Source organism: Kogia breviceps, chromosome 11 (genome assembly GCF_026419965.1).
Source record: "Kogia breviceps isolate mKogBre1 chromosome 11, mKogBre1 haplotype 1, whole genome shotgun sequence".
In the NCBI taxonomy this organism is placed as follows: Eukaryota; Metazoa; Chordata; class Mammalia; order Artiodactyla; family Physeteridae; genus Kogia; species Kogia breviceps.
This window is the reverse complement of record NC_081320.1, coordinates 62,230,391-62,254,072: the sequence shown is the minus strand read 5'-3', so window position 1 is coordinate 62,254,072 and position 23,682 is coordinate 62,230,391. Positions and strand designations below refer to the sequence as shown.

Here is a 23,682-nt window from a genome sequence, read left to right as displayed (position 1 = left end):
TCACACTGGTCAGAAAGGCCATCATTAAAAAATCTACAAATAACAAATCCTGGAGAGGGTGTGGAGAAAAGGGAACCCTCCTATACTGTCGGTGGGAATGTAAATTGGTGCAGCTACTATGGAAAACAGTATGGAGGTTCCTTTAAAAACTAAAAATAGTTACCATATGATCCAGCAATCCCACTTCTGGCCATATATCAGGAAAACATGAAAACTCTAATTTGAAAAGACACATGCACCCCAATGTTCATAGTGGCACTATTTATAATAGCCAAGACATGGAAGCAACGTAAATGTCCACTGACAGATGAATGGACAAAGAAAATGTGGTATACATATATACAATGGAATATTACTCAGTCATGAAAAAGAATGAAATAATGCCATCTGCAACAACATGGGTGGACCTAGGGATTATCATACTAAGTGACATAAGTCAGATAGAGAAAGACAAATATCATATGATATCAGTTATGTGTGGAATCTATTTAAAAAAGGATACAAATGGACTTATATACAAAACAGAAATAGACTCACAGACATAGAAAACAAACTTATGGCTACCAAAGGGGAAACAGAGGGGGAAGCATAAATTAGAAGTTGAGGATTAACAGATATACACACTATATATGAAACAGATAAACAAATAAACAACAAGGATCTACTGTATAGCACAAGGAACTATATTCAATATCTTGTAATAACCTATAATGGAAAAAATCTGAAAAAGTATATATATATATATATACCTGCATACATACATATATATACATATATGTAGTCACTTTGCTGTACACCTGAAACTGACACAACATTGTAAATCAACTCTACTTCAATAAAAAAAAATCATAGAGATTTAATCTTAATACTAGTTTATTGAACAATACTTACTGTTTTACATATATCATGAAAGAAAACAAAGCATTGTTAATAATAAAAAGATATTCTTTTGTCCTACAACTGAGACTTGAAATATCAGAAAGGCAGACAACCTCACCAGTCCTTTCTGAGAAAATGCTCACTGAAATTATTGCCACATATTAATTAGATACAGAGTTTTAAGTCATTCTATTTCCCCCATGGTAATAAAAATGATATCAAAAGAAACTGTATCAAGACTCATAAACCCAACTTGGTGTAACTCACAGCTGGAAGTACTTGAAGTTTTTCATTTCCAAGTTGAAAAAGGAGTATATCGTGACTTTTTAAGCTCCTTAACCAAGACATGTTATTGAGGACAGTGATAGAAGTCATATTTGCAATATTCAGTGTAGAAGTCATATTTGCAATATTCAGTGTCATACTATGAATGAGCTTCTGTCTGAGAACAGCTGGGAAACAGGTATACGAAATTTCTGGGCTGCTCTGTCAACAGTGATTTGAGATTGTGTTGGTGGTGGTGGTGATGGTGGGTGGAGGTGAGTAAAATAGCGGACAGTTCTTCCCTACCCACTAACAGTGGACAGCGGATAGTTCTTCACTACCCACTAACAGTGGATAGCGGATAGTTCTTCATTATGCAGTATATTTAGTGTTCATGGTCCTCTCCCACTAAGTGCCAGTGACAACTCTCCCCCTGAATCATTTCCTGCCTCCCACCCCTTCCCACATCCTTGTTCTAGGGGAATGGTGCTGCCTCCTTGTGGAAAACACATTCAACAGAGAATTCAGCGCAGTACATACCACACCATTTGAGCTCTGATTTAGAAACATCCATTCAGAGCTGTTCTCAAGGGCAGAGAAAATATCTTTAAAGGTAAGAAAGATGCTTTAATTTATACAGTGTACTTGAGGAATGCTTTCCAAACCTAACTATCATTTGTTTGATGGTTACATGGGTCAGACATGTTTTTACTTCTCTTTATTTTAGGGTGAACCATAAGAAATTTTCTTTTTTCAGTAATACAAATTGTCAAATAGCAGTAATTGTATATAGTTCACATACCATATTGACTCATTTAATCCTCACAATAAGCTTATGAAACCAGCATCCCCATTTTATAGATGGGAAACAGAGGTATTGAGAGGCTAACTTGCCTAGGGCACATAGCCGGTATGTAGGGAAAGTAAGGCTGACATTTAAGTAGGCATTCAGGCCCCTGGAGTCTTGCCCTTGACCCCTGTGCAATACTGCCCCCTAACAGCCCTTGCCACTGTTGCTTCTTCAGACTGTCAGCTCTCAGAAGGCAGAATCAGACTGAGAGAGATTGGGAGGAGTATGAAGGAGGGAAATAGGTAGGTGAAAAAAGGAAAGGGCTTTCCAGGCAAAGGACAGAGAGGTGTGAAACAGCATGACCTCTAGAGGTTTCTGTTAGTAGTTCAACAGGATCAGGGGAAAAGAGTGTGGAGGAGTGGAGATAAAACTAGTGAGGCAGGTAGGCCAGCTGTGAAGAAGGGACCCTGACAATCATCCAAAGAATCTGCTCTTTGTCCTAAATACCTGGATGTATTAAGGCCCATATTTGCATTTTCGAAAGAGCAGCCTGACACCTGGGTGGAGATCATTTGAGCTAGTTTAGAATATGAGAAGGCAGGAAGTGATGAGATTCGGAATAGAGGACTTATTTAAGGGCAGAGGACCAGATCACCCCAACGTACTCTGAAACGAAGCTGGCTGCATAGCCTTGAGGAAGTTATTTAGTTTCTCTGTGCCTCAATTTTTCTCACGTGTAAAATAACAAGAATAATACCAAGCTGTACTTTCTTAGTCTTCATTTCTTCCTCATTCACATACATTCCCTAGAATTTGATTACACTTCTGATTTAATTAACAAGACACTTATTAGTTAGTGTCTTGTGTCCTGAGGACCACACAGGGCAGGGCATGCACAGTTCCCGCCCCTCCCTCACCCCCAATGTTCTTTTATAATTGATGCCATATCGCTAATCATCTTTCCATATCTATTCAAAAAAGATTCCCATCTTATGCTTCCCCCCCAGCCCCAACGCACAAGCATCCCCTCTCCTCTCTGCTTTATTCCTATAGCACTTGACATCCCATGTATGCTGTTTTAATGTTTATTGTACATCTACCCTAACTAGAATGTGAGCTTTGTACAGAAAAATCTAATTTTATTCAATGCTGTATTTCCGGTGACTAGAACATTGCCTGGTATATAGTAAGTGCTCAGCAAACATGTGTTAAGTGAATAAATGGATGGATGGCTATTTTTGTCTAGAACGAGCCTTGTCCAAAGATGTCTCAAAACCAAGGTTGTATCCACCAAGAGAGCACCTCTTCATCCAGTGAAACCTCCTCCAGACCCTAAAGAATATGCTCTGAACACAATAATTCTTAAAATAAACTCTTTAAAATGTATATATCCTAGAACTTTTGCTTACCCACAACAAGGGGAAGAACACCTTCTAAACTGAAGTGCTTACCTACATTTAAAATTACAATGAGCTGCACTTTTCTTACCTGGCACCATTCTTCTTAGTTTCAGAAGAATATGCCTTTGTATATATTTTCGAATCTACACCCAAGTGTTTTTCTTTTCAGTATGCACTAAAATTTTCAGTAGAAATGTACATTAAGTGAATTGAGCAGAATGATTGGACTAGGGAAAATAAAATTAATTATTCATGTTACTAGTCCTTTAAAATGTAGAGTGGTTATCAGGAACACACATAATTATAAGTAATGCAGTTATTTTTTAATAATGAAGCCACAGCTAAGGTTAATTAATACTTTTAATAAGAATATAAAATTTTGGGCTTCCCTGGTGGCGCAGTGGTTGAGAATCCGCCTGCCGATGTAGGGGACACGGGTTCATGCCCTGGTCTGGGAAGATCCCACATGCCGCAGAGCGGCTGGGCCCGTGAGCCATGGCCACTGAGCCTGCGCATCCGGAGCCTGTGCTCCGCAACGGGAGAGGCCACGACAGTGAGAGGCCCGCGTACCACAAAAAAAAAAAAGAATATAAAATTTTGTTCTTTGAAGTTACAATATGCTTTTTGTTAGTTTTAGATGTTTTTCATGGAAATATGTATGCACTCTGCTTACATTTTTCAAACAAATAGTATTAATTTCTTATGAGTATCTGCAAAGCCACCAGGAAGCAATAGCAGTGTCTGACACATTCAAACACTTTTTTTGCTTGAATCCTAACTGGGTTTCTTTTTGGAACATTCCACAGGAATCAAATGCCAATGGCTTCAGTAGGAAATGAAGATACACGTACTGACCACCTACCAATGTTTTAAATCCTCAGTAGTTCCTTTTCTTGAGTAGGTTTGCTACCTCCACTCTGAAAAAAGCCTAACTAGATTGTTCCAATACATTTCACTTATATTTACTGATTCTGCCTCAGTCTACAATTTAATTTCTTACTAAGAGTTGCAAACTATAGTCCCTCCAGTCAAAAACCAGGATCTCTCAAAGCCTTATTCTCTCTCCCTTCTCAAGATTTTTGAAATGAGATGAAAAGAAGATGAAAAAGGCTATGGATTCTTGAAACCAAGTAAGGATACCAGAATCAGTTTCTGCTCTGAATGAAAGGACAGGGCTTCTCTACTTATTATTCTTATGAAGTATGATTTTCTTGCAAAGATAGATTTTATATACGCTGTAAAAGTAGAATGGAATATAATTTACAGACGAAAATGGGATGCTTTTGAGAGTCAGAAAAGGATACTATTAATAATTACATCGGTACACCAGGTGCACAAGAGGACTATACAGGCCAACTGAGATGCATGCCACACTGTGTAAAAGTCAAGGGTGAAATCTATGCTTTATTAAATAAGCATCAGAAGACCTAATTAAGAGTATCATCACTAGAGTCAGTGAAATTTTAGAGCTGAGCACAACTCAAGAGATTCCTAAACCCACTTATTTTAGAGAGAGCGTAAGGCCAAAGTGCAGCGAGATTAACCCACCTGTCCAAGTTACACAAAAAAGGTAGGTGGTTGTGTTGAAATTGGAAACGGGTCCCCTGATTTGCTGTGATCTTTCTATTTTACCATACCTCCTCTAGGCAAAAGGCATTACTATGGAGCCATATTGTCTACGGTATGTAAATAACTTGTAAAATATTCTTGAAGGGAAGAACCCCAATATCACAAAATATGATACAAAGCATAGACCAAAAGGAATTTCAAAATCTCGATCTTAAAAGAAATAATTTCCTGTCTTTACAAACTGGTAACCGAAAGGAATGAATATTGCCCTTTGCATGTTGACTTACTTTTACTCATTTAAGTAAATCTACACATACATTGTAAGACACTGGCAGATTATTCAGAAGAGGAGGGAACACTCAGCCGTCAAAAATCCCAAGAAGCTCTCAGCATCCTGAAGAACTTAATACTGTTAATTATTTTCTAATATTCACTTTCTGAGATTAGCCTTATAGAAAGTTTCTCTTTTTTAGGATGAGTGGGTCTTATGAAAACATTTAGATATTAGATATCATAAGTAAAACAAATTTTTATCAACTTTAATAATCCATATAAAAAGTAATATTAATATTTTTATATTCACATTTTAAAATTCATTTAATCAGAAAGGTTGGTAAATGTACTCATTATTTCATGACATAGGTCATATCTTCCAAAAGTAAACATCAGTCTTAAAATTGATCATCATTCAGAGAAGAAAACCTTTTTTTTTTTTCTTTTTAAAGCATATTTACTTCTAAGTTGGAATGTAAACAGGATCTTATGGGATGACATTTTGTGAATACTCTTTTATATTCTCTGACTCTGTGACAACTAAAAATTCTCCCCTACTACCTGCCCTGCAGGATGGCTGAACAAACCTCATCTCATCTATCTGAAATGAATCCAATTTAATTCTGCTTGACCAAAAATCTGTTTCCATAGTTCTAAAACATGCAATCACCCTAAAGTACATTGCCATTGTAGCTATTGCTGAGGAAAATACACCTTGATTGAGAAAACAGTCCAGTGTGGCTTTTGAAAAATAAAATGACCCTCCCTGGTACACAATTTGGTAAAGCGGTTGATGAAAGTAGGCAGGTCAAAGGTTACAATCTTAGAATTAGCATTACAAATCACTTTCATATTTAAATGTCAAGACTTTGACAATTCTAACAAACATTTAAATTCTACATATATCAGTAATCTCTTTGTAGTTGGAGGGCAAGATAAAAATCAACTGTGAAGTAAAGTAAATTTACAACAGATTATTCTGTTACTCAAAAATAAATAATTTGCTTTCTTCCCTAGTAGTTTTTCCCCCCCGTACATTCACATCTTATTACCTGTAATCACAAACATATCCTTTTAAGAGAGAATTTTAAAAACTTTTAGTACAACTTTAAAACACTGTTGTTGAATATTTGTAGTATATTAATCCAAATTATTTAATTGCTGTTATTGGTCTGTTAAAACGTAAAGATTTTAAATATGTATTTTTTAATGAACCTTGTAATCTTTTATTTAAGTCAATACCTCCTCAAATGAACCAAGTTATCATTAATTGATTAGATCATTTACTTTCATAAACCACTGCTATCTTTAAACATGTTATAGCTTACAATAAAAGAGACTCTTCATTGGCAATTAATGGGCAGTTAACTGTTTTCCTTTCATATTAGTTAATATTATAAAATGCATAAATTTTTAATTTCTTCATTTCTAAGTGTTTAACTTGCAAATGAAATAGCTATTTTACAAATATTTACTTAAAAAACATAATTTCTTAATACATAGTGAGTACTAATTGATAAAAAACATAAAAGTAAGGCTGATAATTCTTTCCTTATTTTGGGATACATCTGGTTTACCTAGCAACTTAAGCAGCTGTAATTTCATTAACGATAAAACAAGACTACTAAGAAAAAAATCTGATCATTTCAAATTTTATTCACAATAACATTTCTATTTCCAAATGTCCTAGAATGTCCTCTTATGAATTATTTTACATAAAGCAAATAGTCTATCATAGCTCTGTGTTTCATTTTCCTATATCAGATTTGCCTTAATAACCTACTTATCGTAAAATAAACTGTAAACCAAGAAACACAATAACAAATCATTAGTGAAGTATTAGAAAAGAATATCAAACGGAGCTGTTGGACATGCATAAATCTGTCTAAAGACACAAGTCTTTATCCAAGAGGCTAAGTGCAATTACTAACCATCTTATAAATCCAAACAAGACAGAGAAAATGAACAAAATGATTATACTCTAAGCACACATTCTTACTAAAATGTCTATTTCATAAGGGAAGGGTTTTTGTTTGTTGTTCCTAATGTATCCTCCGTGCCTACAACAGTGTGTGGCACATGTAGTGTGATCAGGAAATACATATTGATGAACACCCTATGAGACAGCCCATTTTACTTCGTGGCCAAATGCAAATTTTAAAAAAGGAGAGAGAAGAAAGAAAAAAGTGATGTATATAGGTGTATAATATGAAATACTACATTTATAAATTTACAGACTTTACAACTTTTTGGTCATCTCTCTTCTTCTAGGACATTTTCTCTTCCTCTATTCTGTTCCTCCCACCCCTTCCTATTCAAAGTAAAAATCAGAATCTATTTTCTTCTTTCTCTGGTAAACATATGTTAATTAGTAGATAGGGGGCTGATCTGAACAGAATTCATCTTCTTTTACTCTCTTTCTAAATGTGACACATGATCTATTTCAAACATTTGAAATAAAAGCAATTTAAAAAATAATGGTTGTCATTCTTGCTTCTTTAGGACATGGTTTTCTAGAAAAGTAAGAATCATATATTTGGAAAGCTTTATATGGCACCTACTAGAGACATTCACTAACTACCAAAAACAAAACAAAAGCAAACAATCAAGTTTGGGCCAAGAAGAACACACAATTCTGAAAGCATTAACAATAGAATATGTACAAAGGCTATAAATGTCAACAGAGGTCTAATAGAATTTAATAGAATTTCAACAGCATTCTAAAAGCCTTTATAAAATGTAAGCTCTGAGGTAGGTGTTTTTTTCTTTTCTTCTTCACTGATGTAATGCCAATACTTAAGCCAGTGCCTGACACATAGTAGGCAATCAGTAAGTATACCTTGATGGAATAAATATACTTCCTAGTTGTACAAATGTGACATTTAAAAATTGTTTTTCAAAAACTTTAGACATAAGATTGAAAAATAAGCTCACTGAAGTGAAATATGGGTGAGGGCAGTTAGCTATATAATGTACGAAATATGTTGGCCCAAGACAGTTTTTAAGTACCATATTTTGGGTCTTTGTCCTCAGATAAACTAACTGTGTTTTTCCCATAAACAGTAAATTAGTAGACTTATCATTCACAATGAGAGCCACATGCCTATCAATTCAAAATTTTCAGACTTCAAAATACAATAGAAGTGCTATAGGCAATTTCTTTTTTAAGATGTTCAAATTTGCTTTTATTTTATTTTGATGAAGTCCTGAGCTTGAACAAGGCCTTTCAGATACTTCACTATTTGACTTGTTCAATTAACTGAAAAAGTGAAAAACCTGTGTAATTATTAGACAATCCCCTCAGCTTGGGCTAGACCAAGGTTATTGAATCAAGACCATCAACTAACCACACACAGACCATCACAAAGCAGTATATATCAATAAAAGTTCACAAACCACAAAACCAACAGCATATACACATTTCATCCTCAAACTGAATCCATTATATTAAGCCAGTCTTAAAAAAGCCATAATGCTTGAGATCAGAAATAATCCCATTCTGGAAAAGACACATATGCAGAAAAGTCTACTTTCATAATCACAGATGCAGAATGAAGAAATGAAATCTGTGTACTCACCTGGCTAATGGGTTCTTTTGTAGGGGGCTTTCCTCTTCTGGCTGTGCTAGTAGCCAGGGTCGTGGTGGTCTCCATAATTGACGTGGACATCTCTGACTGCATGGCAGTGGCTGTCGACTCAGTTGTCATAGAGGAAGGCACTTCACCAACCAGTCTCACATTTCCCACTATGGCGATGTTGGCATCATTTTCGGCTGCCATATTCAGAACTTTCAAGCCATTGTAGTAAAGCCCAGAGAGCTGACCCTGGAAGGGCTGGCCCTGCTCTTTCCCGCCAATTATTATGGTTGCTTGGCTATTGAAGATTGTGAGCTGACGCCCTGTAAAAATAATATTACATACATGCAAAAATGTTGATTGTGAACTCTACATTCTACAAAGGATGATAAAACAGATCTTTCATGGGGTGGATAATGAGAGCAATAAACTATAAGAGAGGCATTTGACTCATAATTCATTGCTTATAAATGAGGTGTCCATGAAATGCATAATCATTGGCAAATACTTGTAAATTCTCAACTTATTGTAAATGTAGTGCTTTTGCTAAAAGACCAATCAAAGATATGTATTATAAATTAATTTTTAGTGGATTCCTTTCCCCTTTTACCTCAAGATCTTATACTGTTGGTCTCTTAAGTCTAAATTGTTTAATTAAAAATGAGATATTTAATATTTCAAGTATTTGTCATTCTAAAATTACCACTGGTAGAAACTCATCTATAGCAGCTGAAATCTGATTTTAAATTTATGGTAAAAATTTCATAATTCACATAATGGCCACAGGTATCTATATGCTCTTCTTTAGAAATGTGTATTTTTTGAAGGCAATAGTCCATTGTTATTTGAATTATTCTGTTTTCCGGCAAATACACTGAAAAGAAACACATAGTTTACACTGAGCGTGTCAGAGACAAAAAAAAAAAAATCCAAAAGATTTTTCTGATTGGCTTTCAGCAAGTCTATTAAAACAAAACAAAATGAAAAAAAATATAGCTTCAGATGTAAAAAGCGGCTTCAGGAATGATACACAAACCGATGGAGAAATTATGGCACATTTCCATCAAACAGCAATCCTCAGCACAACAGTACCAATATCATCAAATTGAGTATCCAGTTTTAGCAGATTGCTCTCTGTTCATAAAAAGCATGCACACAACTTTAAGTTCAGTTTTAATTAGGGCTTGTTCCCAAATGCTCTTAGAAGGTTGCAAACGTTAAAGGGACTTCAGTTTGACTGGCAATCCATATTGCCCACTATTTAAGATGCCTAGAGTTTAAACCAAGAGTTTTTTTTTTTTTTTTTTTTTTTTTTTTTCAGGACCATAATGAAGATATCAGAACTACATATATTTTAGTTAATAATTTAGAGGCTGGAACATGTAATATAATCTATAAATGATTTATCATTTTGGGTTAATGCTTGCTGTGAGTACCTTCATAGATTGAGTTAGTGGATTATATTTAACAGTCCCTTTAACCTTAAGTTAACAGGGTAAGATTATTAAACAGCTGGTACTTCTAAAAATGTATAGAAATTATTATACAAGGAATGCAAATATTACTATCTACATTTTACTGTTTTAAATTTGTTTTTAATTTAGTTTTACGGAAAATTTATTTTTTATGTTTATTAGTGTTACAATGAAGTACTACTTGGTTATGTTCAAATTATTTTTTTATTTGAAGTTTTAATCAATGTTTTTTACCTTTGTCGAGTAGCCATTCATCAACTACTCGACCAAGTCGATATGGAATTCGCTGTCTAGCAATCGCCAGGCGCTCGTTATCATTGTTTCCTTTAAAGTTTAAAGAGACATTTCATTGGTTAAAATCTGTAAGGTCAAAGGTTAAAAGTTAATACTTAAAGCTTGAGCTATACAGTTGCCACATGATTTTTTGAAATTTGGAATTTTAAAAAGTTCTACCTAGAACATTTCATGTTTCAGACTTGTCATTCATTCATTTATTTTATTTTAGCAAACAAAATTATTCCTATGTTAATTGAAAATTAGAAATCTGCATTTGAGCTAGGTTATTAAAACTTATGTTATAGACAGACCCGAACAACCAATTTAAACAGCATATAATAGCTTTACAAAAAAATGAACATTGATCTCAGGGTTTTGTCTTTTTGATGTTTCTTATTAACTAGTTAAACATGTTCAGGTGAAACAGGTTTAAGTTTTCAAAATACATTCAATCTCTTATTCCAGATTAGTAATTTATGAACACCAAACTTAATACCATCTTCGGCACACTGAAGTATCTAAAATAGGCCTAGCATACTTTATGTCCTATTCAGAAAAGAGAAATTCTTATTCATCTCATTTAAGGAAACCACAAAGTCTGAACAGTTCTTGTACATTCCACACAAATTGGTTTATCAACCACTTGGACATCACAAGGGAATACATCTTGCACCATCAAATATGTTATGATAGGAAAAGGCTTTGACAAAAGTGACTTTGAGCGTCCTTCAGTTTCATTTAAAACTTGACAGATTGAGGTGTATGACATTTCAAAAAAGTTATATGCTCAAATATTTGTTTTTTATTAAACTATTCTAAAGAAGGCATGATAACTTCAGGAACAAATACAAGCCACAACAGTGGTCCCTATTCATAGCTCTAAACTAAGTGGGAGCCTTGATTCTTTGAATAAAAAATTATCTGATAAAAACATAGTTTAAGTGGACCTTGAATAATGCTTGCAAATAGATGACTGTTTTCTTGATCTATAAAGCACTTAGGAAGAATCTAGACTGCCATCTCAGCACTCAGTTGTGTATATTGCCAGAAGTTTTTCTATTCTATGAAAACTAATGTGGAATTTTGAACAAAGACATTTTGGTAATAGCTCACATGAGGACTCAGAGGCAGAAGAAATGTTGAATGGTAGGTAGTACTGCCCACAAGAAAAGACTGGAGCATTTTACTAGGGAAGATAAAAGATACAGTTTTCTCAGATTTAGAATAATTAATAAATGTTTTCATAGGCTAGTTTTATTTATACATTATACTTACCACAATAAACCTCCCATATTAGAGAAACCCATCATTTAGAGAAAGAGAAAACTATCATTTAGACCTTATCAATTTGTCCTTTGAAGTTTTATATGACTGAAAATATTTCATACATTAGTATTTAATTGAAAATGTAAATACCAAAGTGGAACCAAATATAAAGTTTAATAAAAACATTGATATCTATCTCTCTGTATGAAATTATTAAAATGTTATAGTATTTTATCCTATGGGAACATATTTTTGGTATATTGATAATTTTTTTAAAAGGATACAATAGCATAAATTTCGAGCCTATCTTTGTTTTCAAGAAGTGTGTACATTTTACGTTCTCTTTTGTGTGCACACAAATATATATTAATATATATTAATTATATATATTAATATATTAATATATATTATTAATATTATTAATTAATATATATTAATATATATTAATATATATATTAATATATTTGGAAAAATATACTAAAATTTAATATTAGTTGTCTTATGGCAGAATGATTCTTGATGAATATGTATTTTGGCTTATATGTGATTTATGTAATGAACATGTTTATGTACGTAATTTGAGAAGCAAATTAAATACTTTCAAAACACATACCCTTTGCTCTATGGACTTCTTTGCAGAGCAACACTCATACCAATTTACCTCTCCTGACAACTTCGTAATTATGTGGCTCCTTGTGCTGTTTTTCATGCTAGAGTGTTCCCATCATCAGAAATGATCTATTTCCTCAGACACCACCCAAATCTAGGCTGCAAATCACCTCTTGCCCGATTACTACAATATAATAACAGACATCTCTGCATCCTCTCCACAATCAATCCCACCCATTCTCCACATGTCAGCCAACACCGTATCATGCCGCTTGTCTATTATAACACTCCCATTGCCTTCAGGATAAAATCTCGACCACCTGATGAGGCTTATGATGGCTTCCATGATCTGGTCTCTTCCCACCTCCCCTGCCCCATCTCATGGCTGTCACTGCCTTGCTCTCCTCTTTCCATCCTCATGAAAATTCTTTCAATTCTTCTAAAGCCCTCCTTTTACCTCTGGACTTTTGCACTTGTACTCTCCTCTACTTGAAAGATTTTCCTCACTCCCATCCGATCCCATCCTCACCTTTCCTTAGCCAAACATGACTCATTAATGGAATCTTCTTGGCAGGAACATTATTCCTCAGGAAGTCTTCCCTGATGTCCCCAAGTTAAATTAGGACACCTGAATATATGCTTCCCTGACACCTGATACATGCCCTTTTGAAACAAGCACTGACCCTGTAATTGCATATTCAATAAATATTTTCTCTCTGAACTCTGAATTTCCATGAGGTCAGGTATTATGTGTAGTGTTTATTGTTGTATTCTCAGTGTTTGCACAATATCTGTCATAGAACCTCCTATGAAATATCTGTAGAATGAAGTAGCAAAGGAAATCTTGTTTTAAATTCTGATAGCTTCTGTGGCACCATTATCTCATCTCCACAGGCTAACAACATTCACAGGAGAGCACATACTTGTGCCAGAGGATAGACCACATGTAGCTAAGCCTCCCTTTGTACTTTCCAAAGGAAACATCAAATATTTCAATTATAATTTTATGTCTTTAATGATTATCACTGATTTGAACATCCGTACAATCAGTTCATTATTTTTTTTTATAATAACGGCCCTGTGCCACAAAATAGATAAACATAGTTATTATTAGTAGGGAAAGTAGGGAGAAAAGTCAAATAATACAGCTGGAGGAAATGGAAGCCTTTTAATGATTTTGAAAAGAGTACATAAAAACACAAGAATACATATATACCCCCATGCATACAGACATATAATTATGCCCTCATACCTTTGACTGGCACTCACAGAACAATTAACATGATCGATATGGTATGATTTAAATAAACAATAGCTTTTGAAGATTCTTGATGAGACCCAGCTAAAAAAAGAACATACACTGCATTCCAAATGAATAACAAAGACAACAACAACAAGAAACAACAACAACAACAACAACAAGAAAAAAATAGAGGGGGCAGCAGAGATAGGTATAAAAAGACACACTAATTTTTAAGACAGGTACCCACACAAATGGGCTCATACAATCCCATAACCCATGGATTTCAGATGTCTTCTAGTTGAGAGTATATTTTTTAATTGAAATATTTGATTTTGAAATCTAAGGACAGACTTTATTCTTAGTTGGCATAATGGATAGGAAATCAGATGGCGCTTACTTCACTATATGTTGACTTTATTCTCCAAATCCTTTGTTTTTCTACTAGAATATAAAACTAATGATTTTTCTTGTGACGAAATTGTATATAGGGGCTTCCCTAGTGGCGCAGTGGTTAAGAATCCATCTGCCAATGTAGGGGACATGGGCTCAAGCCCTGGTCCGGGAAGATCCCACATGCCACAGAGCAACTAAGCCTGGGCGCCACAACTACTGAACCTGAGCTCTAGAGTCCACGAGCCACAACTACTGAGCCTGTGTGCCACAACTACTGAAGCCCAGGTGCCTAGAGCCTGTGCTCTGCAACAAGAGAAGCCATCACAATGAGAAGCCCACACACCTCAACAAACAGTAGCCCCTGCTCGCCACAACTAGAGAAAGCCTGCACACAGCAACGAAGACCCAATACAGCCAAAAATAAATAAATTAATTAAAAAAAATAATTGTATATAAGTACATTATCAACAAACAAAGGCACATCTAAACAGAGTGACAATGTCTTCCTAACAGATAACAGATGATTCCCAAACCCCTCTTAGTATTTTGTACAAAATAGCTCCAATTGTTTAAGTTCACCAGGAAAAAGCCCACATTTTGCCTCTACCTCATGATTTTCATTAACAAGCTGCACATGGAAAGGCATAAATGAAGTACATTATTTTAAGAAACTGCCCTAAATGCATTTCATTCCTTTACAAATTCATGGTGATATGTTATTTATAACGTATCCAGTAACTCTGCATGACTGCATTCATTTTATTTAATCCTGTCCTTAGTTTGATATGCTTCTAAAACTTTATATGCAAAATAAAGGACATAAAACAACCCATTTGATCGGGAAAGGTCAAAGATAAATATAATTTCTGATGACCCTTACTTTTCTTTGGAAGGTGTTGGGATCTAATACCAAGCATGCTGGGATGTAGAAACACTACATGGACTTTCTTTGGACAGTCAAAGGTTGCAGGCTTATACAGATAGAAGTGGTTAAAAACAAGGAAAATGTACCTGAAAACTGAAATCAAATGAAAGGTGAGAAACTATTTTCAACTTCAAGTATCCTAAATCAGAGGTAAGGATAAAGCAGTAATGACCCACTTGTCAAAGACCAATTCATTTTGGAATTATAAAAAGTGTCCAAGTAGAGTTTCAACTTTTTAAAAAGCATGCAAATCAACTACAGTAATCTACTGAATACATAAATCAGGTTTATAAAGCCAGAGCTTCTCACTGAATAAAGGATAATAATTTAGTTGCATACTTCCTTTACCCTAATAAAAATGGAATGAGGTTTTTCTTTTGATTTACTTTCTTTTTCCTCCAGTTAATTTTATGTGGGTTAAAATTGTTACCTCCACTGAAAACGTCACCAGCAACATACAGGTCTCTGTTGAAGTAATTTTCAAGCAATAAAACAGTATGTAAAATTTGGTTTACTTTTCTTTGAATTGTTGAAGGATTCAGTAATTTTTTTAATTAATTTTTTTTTAATTTAAATGTAATTGTTATATAACATTATATCAGTTTCAAGATTCAGTATTTTTGACAAGAAGCAGGCTGCATCTAGTAACACTACTACCAGTTGATAGGTTCTAGTTCTAATTGGTGTGGCCATTTGGCTATAAGGTACTGTACATAATGGATATTTCGAACAAGGTTCCACAGATGAAGAATAAGATGGAAAATCTGATAATTCATACTTAAAATTGTAGCACCCTCAATTTTGATTGAATTCAGGATAGTTTTACTTTCCCACCTAACCAATAATATTTGGTCACACTATAGTATATTAATTTTTTATAAAATAGTAGACTTCAAAGAAACAAGAGTAATTTCAAACAATCAAGGTAAGCAGCAAGGAGTGATAAAACTCAAATCCTTGAATTGGAGTTAAATTTCATGGTGGTACTCAGAAAACAAAGGGAGATAAAATTGTAATCATATTTTTATGACTATTGGTCAGTAGAGACAAGCTATATGAACTTTGCTAACACATATTTTTCTCCTCTCATTTTCATAGATCTCCCCTGATGTGTAATTTCTCTTCAGAAATAAAAGTGGCAGTTTTTGATAAGACATAGTAATATACTTGGAAAACAATAAGGAAAAGCAACTTTATGAACCCAACATTTGTTCAGAATAATATGAAAGTGAAAGCAAAGATACTCGCTTCTTCTGAAGGTTTCCTGTTTCCTCTTTTTTAACACTGGGAAAGGAAACACAAAAGCGTTCTTAAATGCTGTACATACTTCCAGAGAAGATTAGGAGTCTGTTTTTAGACTTTTTATTTTTTGATGAGAACATGGCATTTGGATATGCCTAGGACCATAAAGCAAAGTAAAAGTTTAACAAAGTTTTGCAAAATTACTCTAGCTTTAAAAGCAGCATTATCACATAATTTCCAACTACATGCTGTACGAGTAGTTGTTATACAAACTATACAATACAGTAATATCTAATTTAGCTAGCAGGGCTCCAAATAAGTAGATTTTGAACACTACTGACACTCTTCAAGGGACAAAGTCGTGAAAAAAATATAGCTGTTCTAATGAAAATATTTGTCCTATGTATTACATGATTTGCTGTATCATTAAGATATGTACATAACAAACATATACATCCATTTGGCTCCTGCCTACTTCTCCAGTTTCATCTTGAACCATTTATTTCTAACTCTTTAAATTCTAGTCACTGTGGACTTCTTTCAAATTCTACAACCAAGCTAATCCTCTTCGAAGGTGCCATTCACCTTGCTTTGCAAATTTCTTGCATTTGTGTGTACACCTCAACACTCCCACCCATCCCAACATGCACACATACACAGACACAGACATCTGAGTCTGGCCAACTTATTTCTTCTTTTTATATTAGCTTATATGGTTCTCAAGAAAGCATTCTCTGGATCCCTCCACCAAATTAACCTAGAGCCTTCCATTATGCATCCTTGTAACACTTAGTAGCAATAACTGTAATTGTGATGAAATGGTTTCATGTAACTGATTCTAGATTATGGGTTCCTTGCAAGTAAGGACTATGTGTGGTCCATCTGTTCACTGTTTTATATACATACCTATATATATATATATTTGAAAATACATAAAGTGAATTTTGCTTGGACTTCATATTGCCTCCTTTTTTTCTTCCTTGCCCACCTCTTATCTCTGCTCTCATGCCACTCATCGATAGCCCAAGGCATGCATCCATGTCTACTCTTCCTAGACATATCTCATGTACCCAAAAGACTTCACCTTCCTTCTCTAGTTCCAATAGTCAAATCCTTTGTTTCTTTAGTACAGCTTAGCTACACATTAAGAAAGCAATCTGACTCAATGAAGTTAACACATAAGCACTAATTGTGTACTCAAAGTATTGTTTCAGGCTTACATCAATACATCACACAGAGACTATCATTAAACAGCTAAAATTTTGGCTGAGGAGTCAAGGGCCAAAATGAGGAAAGTTAAATGGAAGTTCAAGATAATAGATAACTATGCATACGTATACAATTAAGCACTGCTTGAATTGTACTTGCCACAGAAGTTCAGAGAGGGCACTGGATTAGAACAGACAAAGAAGGTGTGATAGAACCCAAAGAACTTTACATAGATCACAAGCATTCTAAATTTTATTGAAATAAAAACCAGATAAAAATGTGTTGTAGGGCTTCCCTGGTGGCACAGTGGTTGAGAGTCTGCCTGCTGATGCAGGGGACATGGGTTCATGCGCCAGTCCGGGAAGATCCCACATGCCGCGGAGCAGCTAGGCCCGTGAGCCATGGCCACTGAGTCTGCGTGTCTGGAGCCTCTTCTCCGCAACGGGAGAGGCCACAACAGTGAGAGGCCCACGTACCACAAAAAAAAAAAGTGTTGTAGTGTGGATATTAATCCCCAGAAACTTGATAATTTATTATTCTCTTTAACTTCATAAGATCTACACTCCTACATCTATTTTTTAAGTAAATATATTCTCTAAAAGAATATATTTTGACTCAAACTAATTGCAAATACAAATAAAAATAGTTAGAATATATATGCCATGCAAAGTGAAACTTGTAATACACACACAATGTTAAAACTATTGAATAAAATACTATGCTATCTCTTTGATGGGCCTAATGGCAGACTCTGGGAGGGCTCAAGCCAAAGAGTACTTCCCAGAACTTCTGCTGCCAGTGTCCTTGTCCTCACGGTGCGCCACAGCCACCCCCCACCTCTGCAGGAGACCAACAATAGAAGCATGTGGGATCTTAGTTCCCACACCAGGGATTGAACCTGCACCCCCAGTAGTGGAAGTGGATTCTTAACCACTAGACTGTCAAGTTTGATGGTTCTGCTGACAATCCAGTGGGGAATCCCAAGGTGAAGACACTGCTGGCCACTGTGGGCTGGAACTTTGGCACTCAGAAGTGAGTTGTCAACCAGGCGGCAGACAGCAGAAGCAAGAAGAACTACAATCCTACAGCCTGTGGAATAAAAACCACATTCACAGAAAGACAGACAAGATGAAAAGGCAGAGGGCTATGTACCAAATGAAAGAACAAGATAAAACACGAGAAAACAACTAATGAAGTGGAGAGAGGCAACCTTCCAGGAAAAGAATTCAGAATAATGATAGTGAGGATGATCCAGGACCTCGGAAAAAGAATGGAGGCAAACATGGAGAAGATGCAAGAAATGCTTAACAAAGAGCTAGAAGAATTAAAGAACCAAACAGAGATGAACAATACAATAACTGCAATGAAAACTACACTACAAGGAATCAATAGCAGAATAACTGAGGCAGAAGAACAGATAAGTGACCTGGAAGACAGAATGGTGGAATTCACCACTGTGGAACAGAATAAAGAAAAAAGAATGAAAAGAAATGAAGACAGACTAAGAGACCTCTGGGACAAAATTAAATGCAACAACATTTGCGTTATAGGGGTCCCAGAGGAGAAGAGAGAAAGAAAGGATCCAAGAAAATATTTGAAGAGATTATAGTCAAAAACTTCCCTAACATGGGAAAGGAAATAGCCACCCAAGTCCAGAAAGCACAGAGAGTCCTGTACAGGATAAACCCAAGGAGAAACACGATGAGACACACAGTAATGAAACTGGCAAAAATTAAAGACAAAGAAAAATTATTGAACGCAGCAAGAGAAAAATGACAAATAACATACAAGGGAACTCCCATAAGGTTAACAGCTGATTTCACAGCAGAAACTCTACAAGCCAGAAGAGAGTGGCATGATATACTAAAAGTGATAAAAGGGAGGAAACTACAACCAAGATTACTCTACCCAGGCAAGGATCTCATTCAGATTCGATGGAGAAATCAAAAGCTTTACAGACAAGCAAAAGCTAAGAGAATCCAGCACCACCAAACCAGCTCTACAACAAATGCTAAAGGAATTTCTCTAAGTGGGAAACACAAGAGGAGAAAAGGACCTACAAAAACAATCCCAAAACAATTAAGAAAATGGTCATAGGAACATACATATTGATAATTACCTTAAACGTGAATGGATTAAATGCTCCAACCAAAAGACACAGGCTTGCCAAATAGATACAAAAACAAAACCCATATATATTGCTGTTGACAAGAGACCCACTTCAGACCTAGGGACACATACACACTAAAAGTGTAGGGATGGTAAAAGATATTCCATGCCAATGGAAATCAAAAGAAAGCTGGAGTAGCAATACTCAGATCAGATAAAATAAACTTTAAAATAAAGAATGTTACAAGAGACAAGGGATGAATCCAAGAAGAAGATATAAGAATTCTAAATATATGTGCACCCCACATAGGAACACCTCAATACATAAGGCAACTGCTAACAGCTATAAAAGAGGAAATTGACAGTAACAGAATAATAGTGGGGGACTTTAACACCTCACTTACCAATAGATCATCCAAACAGAAAATCAATAAGGAAACACAAGCTTTAAATGATACAATAGACCAGGTAGTTTTAATTGATATTTATAGGACATTCCATCCAGAAACAGAAGATTACACTTTCTTCTCAAGGGCGGACAGAACATTCTCCAGGATAGATCATATCTTGGGTCACAAATCAAGCCTCAGTAAATTTAAGAAAATTGAAATCATATCAAGCATCTTATCTGACCACAATGCTATAAGATTAGAAATCAATCACAGGGGAAAAAAAACGTATAAAACATAAACGTATGGAGGCTAAACAGTACGTTACTAAATAACCAAGAGATCACTGAACAAATCAAAGAGGAAATCAAAAAATGGCCGGAGACAAATGACAATGAAAACAGAGGATCCAAAACGTATGGGATGCAGCAAAAGCAGTTCTAAGAGGGAAGTTTATAGGTAAACAAGCCTACCTCAAGAAACAAGAAAACTCTCAAATAAAAAATCAAACCTTACATCTAAAAGAACTAGAGAAAGAACAAACGAAACCCAAAGTTAGCAGAAGGAAATAAATCATAAAGATCAGAGCAGAAATAAATGAAACAGAAACAAATAAAACAATAGCAAAGATCAATAAAATTAAAAGCTGGTTCTTTGAGAAGATAAACAAAATTGATAAACCATTAGACAGACTCATCAAGAAAAAGAAGGCGAGGACTCAAATCACTAAATTTAGAAATAAAAAAGGAGAAGTTACAAAAGACACCACAGAAATACAAAGCATCCTAGGAGACTACTACAATCAACTGTATGTCAATTAAAATAGACAACCTGGAAGAAATGGAAAAATTCTTAGAAAGGTATAATCTTCCAAGGCTGAACCAGGAAGAAATAGAAAATATGAACAGACCAATCACAAGTAATGAAATTGAAACTGTGATTAAAAATCTTCCAACAAACAAAAGTCCAGGACCAGACGGGTTCACATGTGAATTCTATCAAACATTTAGAGAAGAGCTAACACCCATCCTTCCCAAACTCTTCCAAAAAACTGCAGAGGAAGGAACACTCCCAAACTCATTCTATGAGGCCACCATCACCATGATACCAAAACCAGACAAAGACACTACCAAAAAAAAAAAAATTACAGACCAATATCACTGATGAATATAGATGCAAAAATCCTCAACAAAACACTAGCAAACAGAATCCAACAACACATTAAAAGAATCATACACCATGATCAAGTGGGATTTATCCCAGGGATGCAAGGATTCTTCAATATACGCAAATCAATCAATGTGATATGCCATATTAACAAACTGAAGAATAAAAACCATATGATCATCTAAATAGATGCAGAAAAAGCTTTTGACAAAACTCAACACTGATTTATGATAAAAACTCTCCAGAAAGTGGGCATAGAGGGAAACTACCTCAATAAAGGTCATACAACAAACCCACAGCCAACATCATTCTCAATGGTGAAAAACTGAAAATATTTCCTCTAAGATAAGGAAGAAGACAAGGATGTCCACTCCTACCACTGTTATTCAACATAGTTTTGGAAGTCCTAGCCATGGCAATAAGAGAAGAAAAAGAAATAAAAGGAATACAAATCGGAAAAGAAGAAGTAAAACTGTCACTGTTTGCAGATGACATGATACTATACATAGAGAATCCTAAAAATGCCACCAGAAAACTACTAGAGCTAATCAGTGAATTTGGTAAAGTTGCAGGATACAAAATAAATGCACACAAATCTCTTGCATTCCTATACACTAATGATGAAAACTCTGAAAGAGAAATTAAGGAAATACTCCCATTTACCACTGCAACAAAAAGAATAAAATACCTAGGAATAAACCTACCTAGGGAGACAAAAGACCTGTATGCAGAAAACTATAAGACACTGATGAAAGAAATTAAAGATGATACCAACAGATGGAGAGATATACCATGTTCTTGGATTGGAAGAATCAATATTGTGGAAATGACTATACTACCCAAAGCAATCCACAGATTCAATGCAATCCCTATCAAATTACCAATGGTATTTTTTACAGAACTAGAGCAAAAAATCTTAAAATTTGTATGGAGACACAAAAGACCCCGAATAGCCAAAGCATTCTTGAGGGAATAAAACGGAGCTGGAGGAATCAGACTCCCTGACTTCAGGCTATACTACAAAGCTACAGTAATCAAGACAATACGGTACTGGCATAAAAACAGAAACACAGATCAATGGAACAAGATAGAAATCCCACAGATAAACCCATGCACATATGATCACGTTATCTTTGATAAGAAGGCAAGAACATACAATGGAGAAAGACAGCCTTTTCAATAAGTGGTGCTGGGAAAACTGGACAGCTACATGTAAAAGAATGAAATTAGAACACTCCCTAACACCATACATAAAAGTAAACTCAAAATGGATTTGAGACATTAATGTAAGACTGGACACTATAAAACTGTTAGAGGAAAACATAGGAAGAACATTCTGACATAAATCACAGTAAGATCTTTTTTGATCCACCTCCTAGAGTAATGGAAATAAAAACAAAAATAAACAAATGGAACCTAATGAAACTTAAAAGCTTTTGCAAAACAAAGGAAACCATAAACAAGACGAAAAGACAACCCTCAGAATGGGAGAAAATATTTGGAAACAAATCAATGGACAAAGGATTAATCTCCAAAATATATATGCAGCTCAATATTAAAGAAACAAACAACCCAATCCCAAAATGGGCAGAAGACCTAAATAGCTATTTCTCCAAAGAAGACATACAGATGGCCAAGAAGCACATGAAATGCTACCCAACATCACTAATTATCAGAGAAATGCAAATCAAAACTACAATGAGGTATCACCTCACACCAGTTAGAATGGGTATCATCAGAAAATCTACAAACAACAAATGCTCGAGAGGGTGTGGAGAAAAGGGAACCCTCTGGCACTGGTGGTGGGAATGTAAATTGATAGAGCCACTATGGAGAACAGTATGGAGGTTCCTTAAAAAACTAATAATAGAATTACCATATGACCCAGCAATCTCACTACTGGGCATATACCCAGAGAAAACCATAATTCAAAAAGACACATGCACCCCAATGTTCACTGAAGCACTATTTACAATAGCCAGGTCATGGAAGCAACCTAAATGCCCATCGACAGACGAATGGATAAAGAAGTTGTGGTACATATATACAATGGAATGGAATGTTACTCAGCCATAAAAAGGAACAAAATTGAGTCTTTTGTTGAGACGTGGATGGATCTAGAGACTGTCATACACAGTGAAGTAAGTCAGAAAGATAAAAACAAATATCGTTTATTAACACATGCATGTGGAACCTAGAAAAATGGTACAGATGTACCGGTTTACAGGGCAAAAGTTGAGACACAGATGTAGAGAACAAATGTATGGACACCAAGTGGGGAAAGCCATGGGGGATAGGGGTTGTGGTAGGATGAATTGGGCGGTTGGGATTGACATGTATACACTGATGTGTATAAAATTGATGACTAATAAGAACCTACTGTATAAAAAAATAAATAAAATAAAATTCAAAAATTATTAAAAAACTACTATGCTCATTGGCAAGAATTTGAGGGCAATATGCAAAAATGAAAATATGTGCGTTAGGATGGAGGGATCATGAGTAATCTTTTTCAAATTTTAATTTAATATTATTGATACTGTATTTATAAGTATTCCAATTTTGCTCCCACCATTTCTTAAACAAAAAAGAACATTTTCTACCAATTAAATGTAGTGTCTTAATGCAA

At 35.0% G+C, this 23,682-nt stretch overlaps 1 protein-coding gene across 37 annotated transcripts in view; it reads right to left on the bottom strand.

Moving 5' to 3' along the window:
* The window catches only part of NRXN1 (neurexin 1), a 1,120,317-nt gene that overhangs the window by 129,809 nt on the left and 966,826 nt on the right, over positions 1 to 23,682 (bottom strand). For 20 of the 37 annotated variants that reach the window (XM_059078706.2, XM_067007609.1, XM_067007612.1 and 17 more), the window contains 2 exons: positions 10,460 to 10,549; positions 8,754 to 9,073 (listed from right to left, as the gene is read on the bottom strand). In XM_059078706.2, coding sequence (XP_058934689.1) covers positions 8,754 to 9,073; positions 10,460 to 10,549 — 410 coding nt within the window. The remainder of the gene's footprint in view (positions 1 to 8,753; positions 9,074 to 10,459; positions 10,550 to 23,682) is intronic. The other 17 variants (XM_067007621.1, XM_067007623.1, XM_067007625.1 and 14 more) reach the window with 1 other exon arrangement.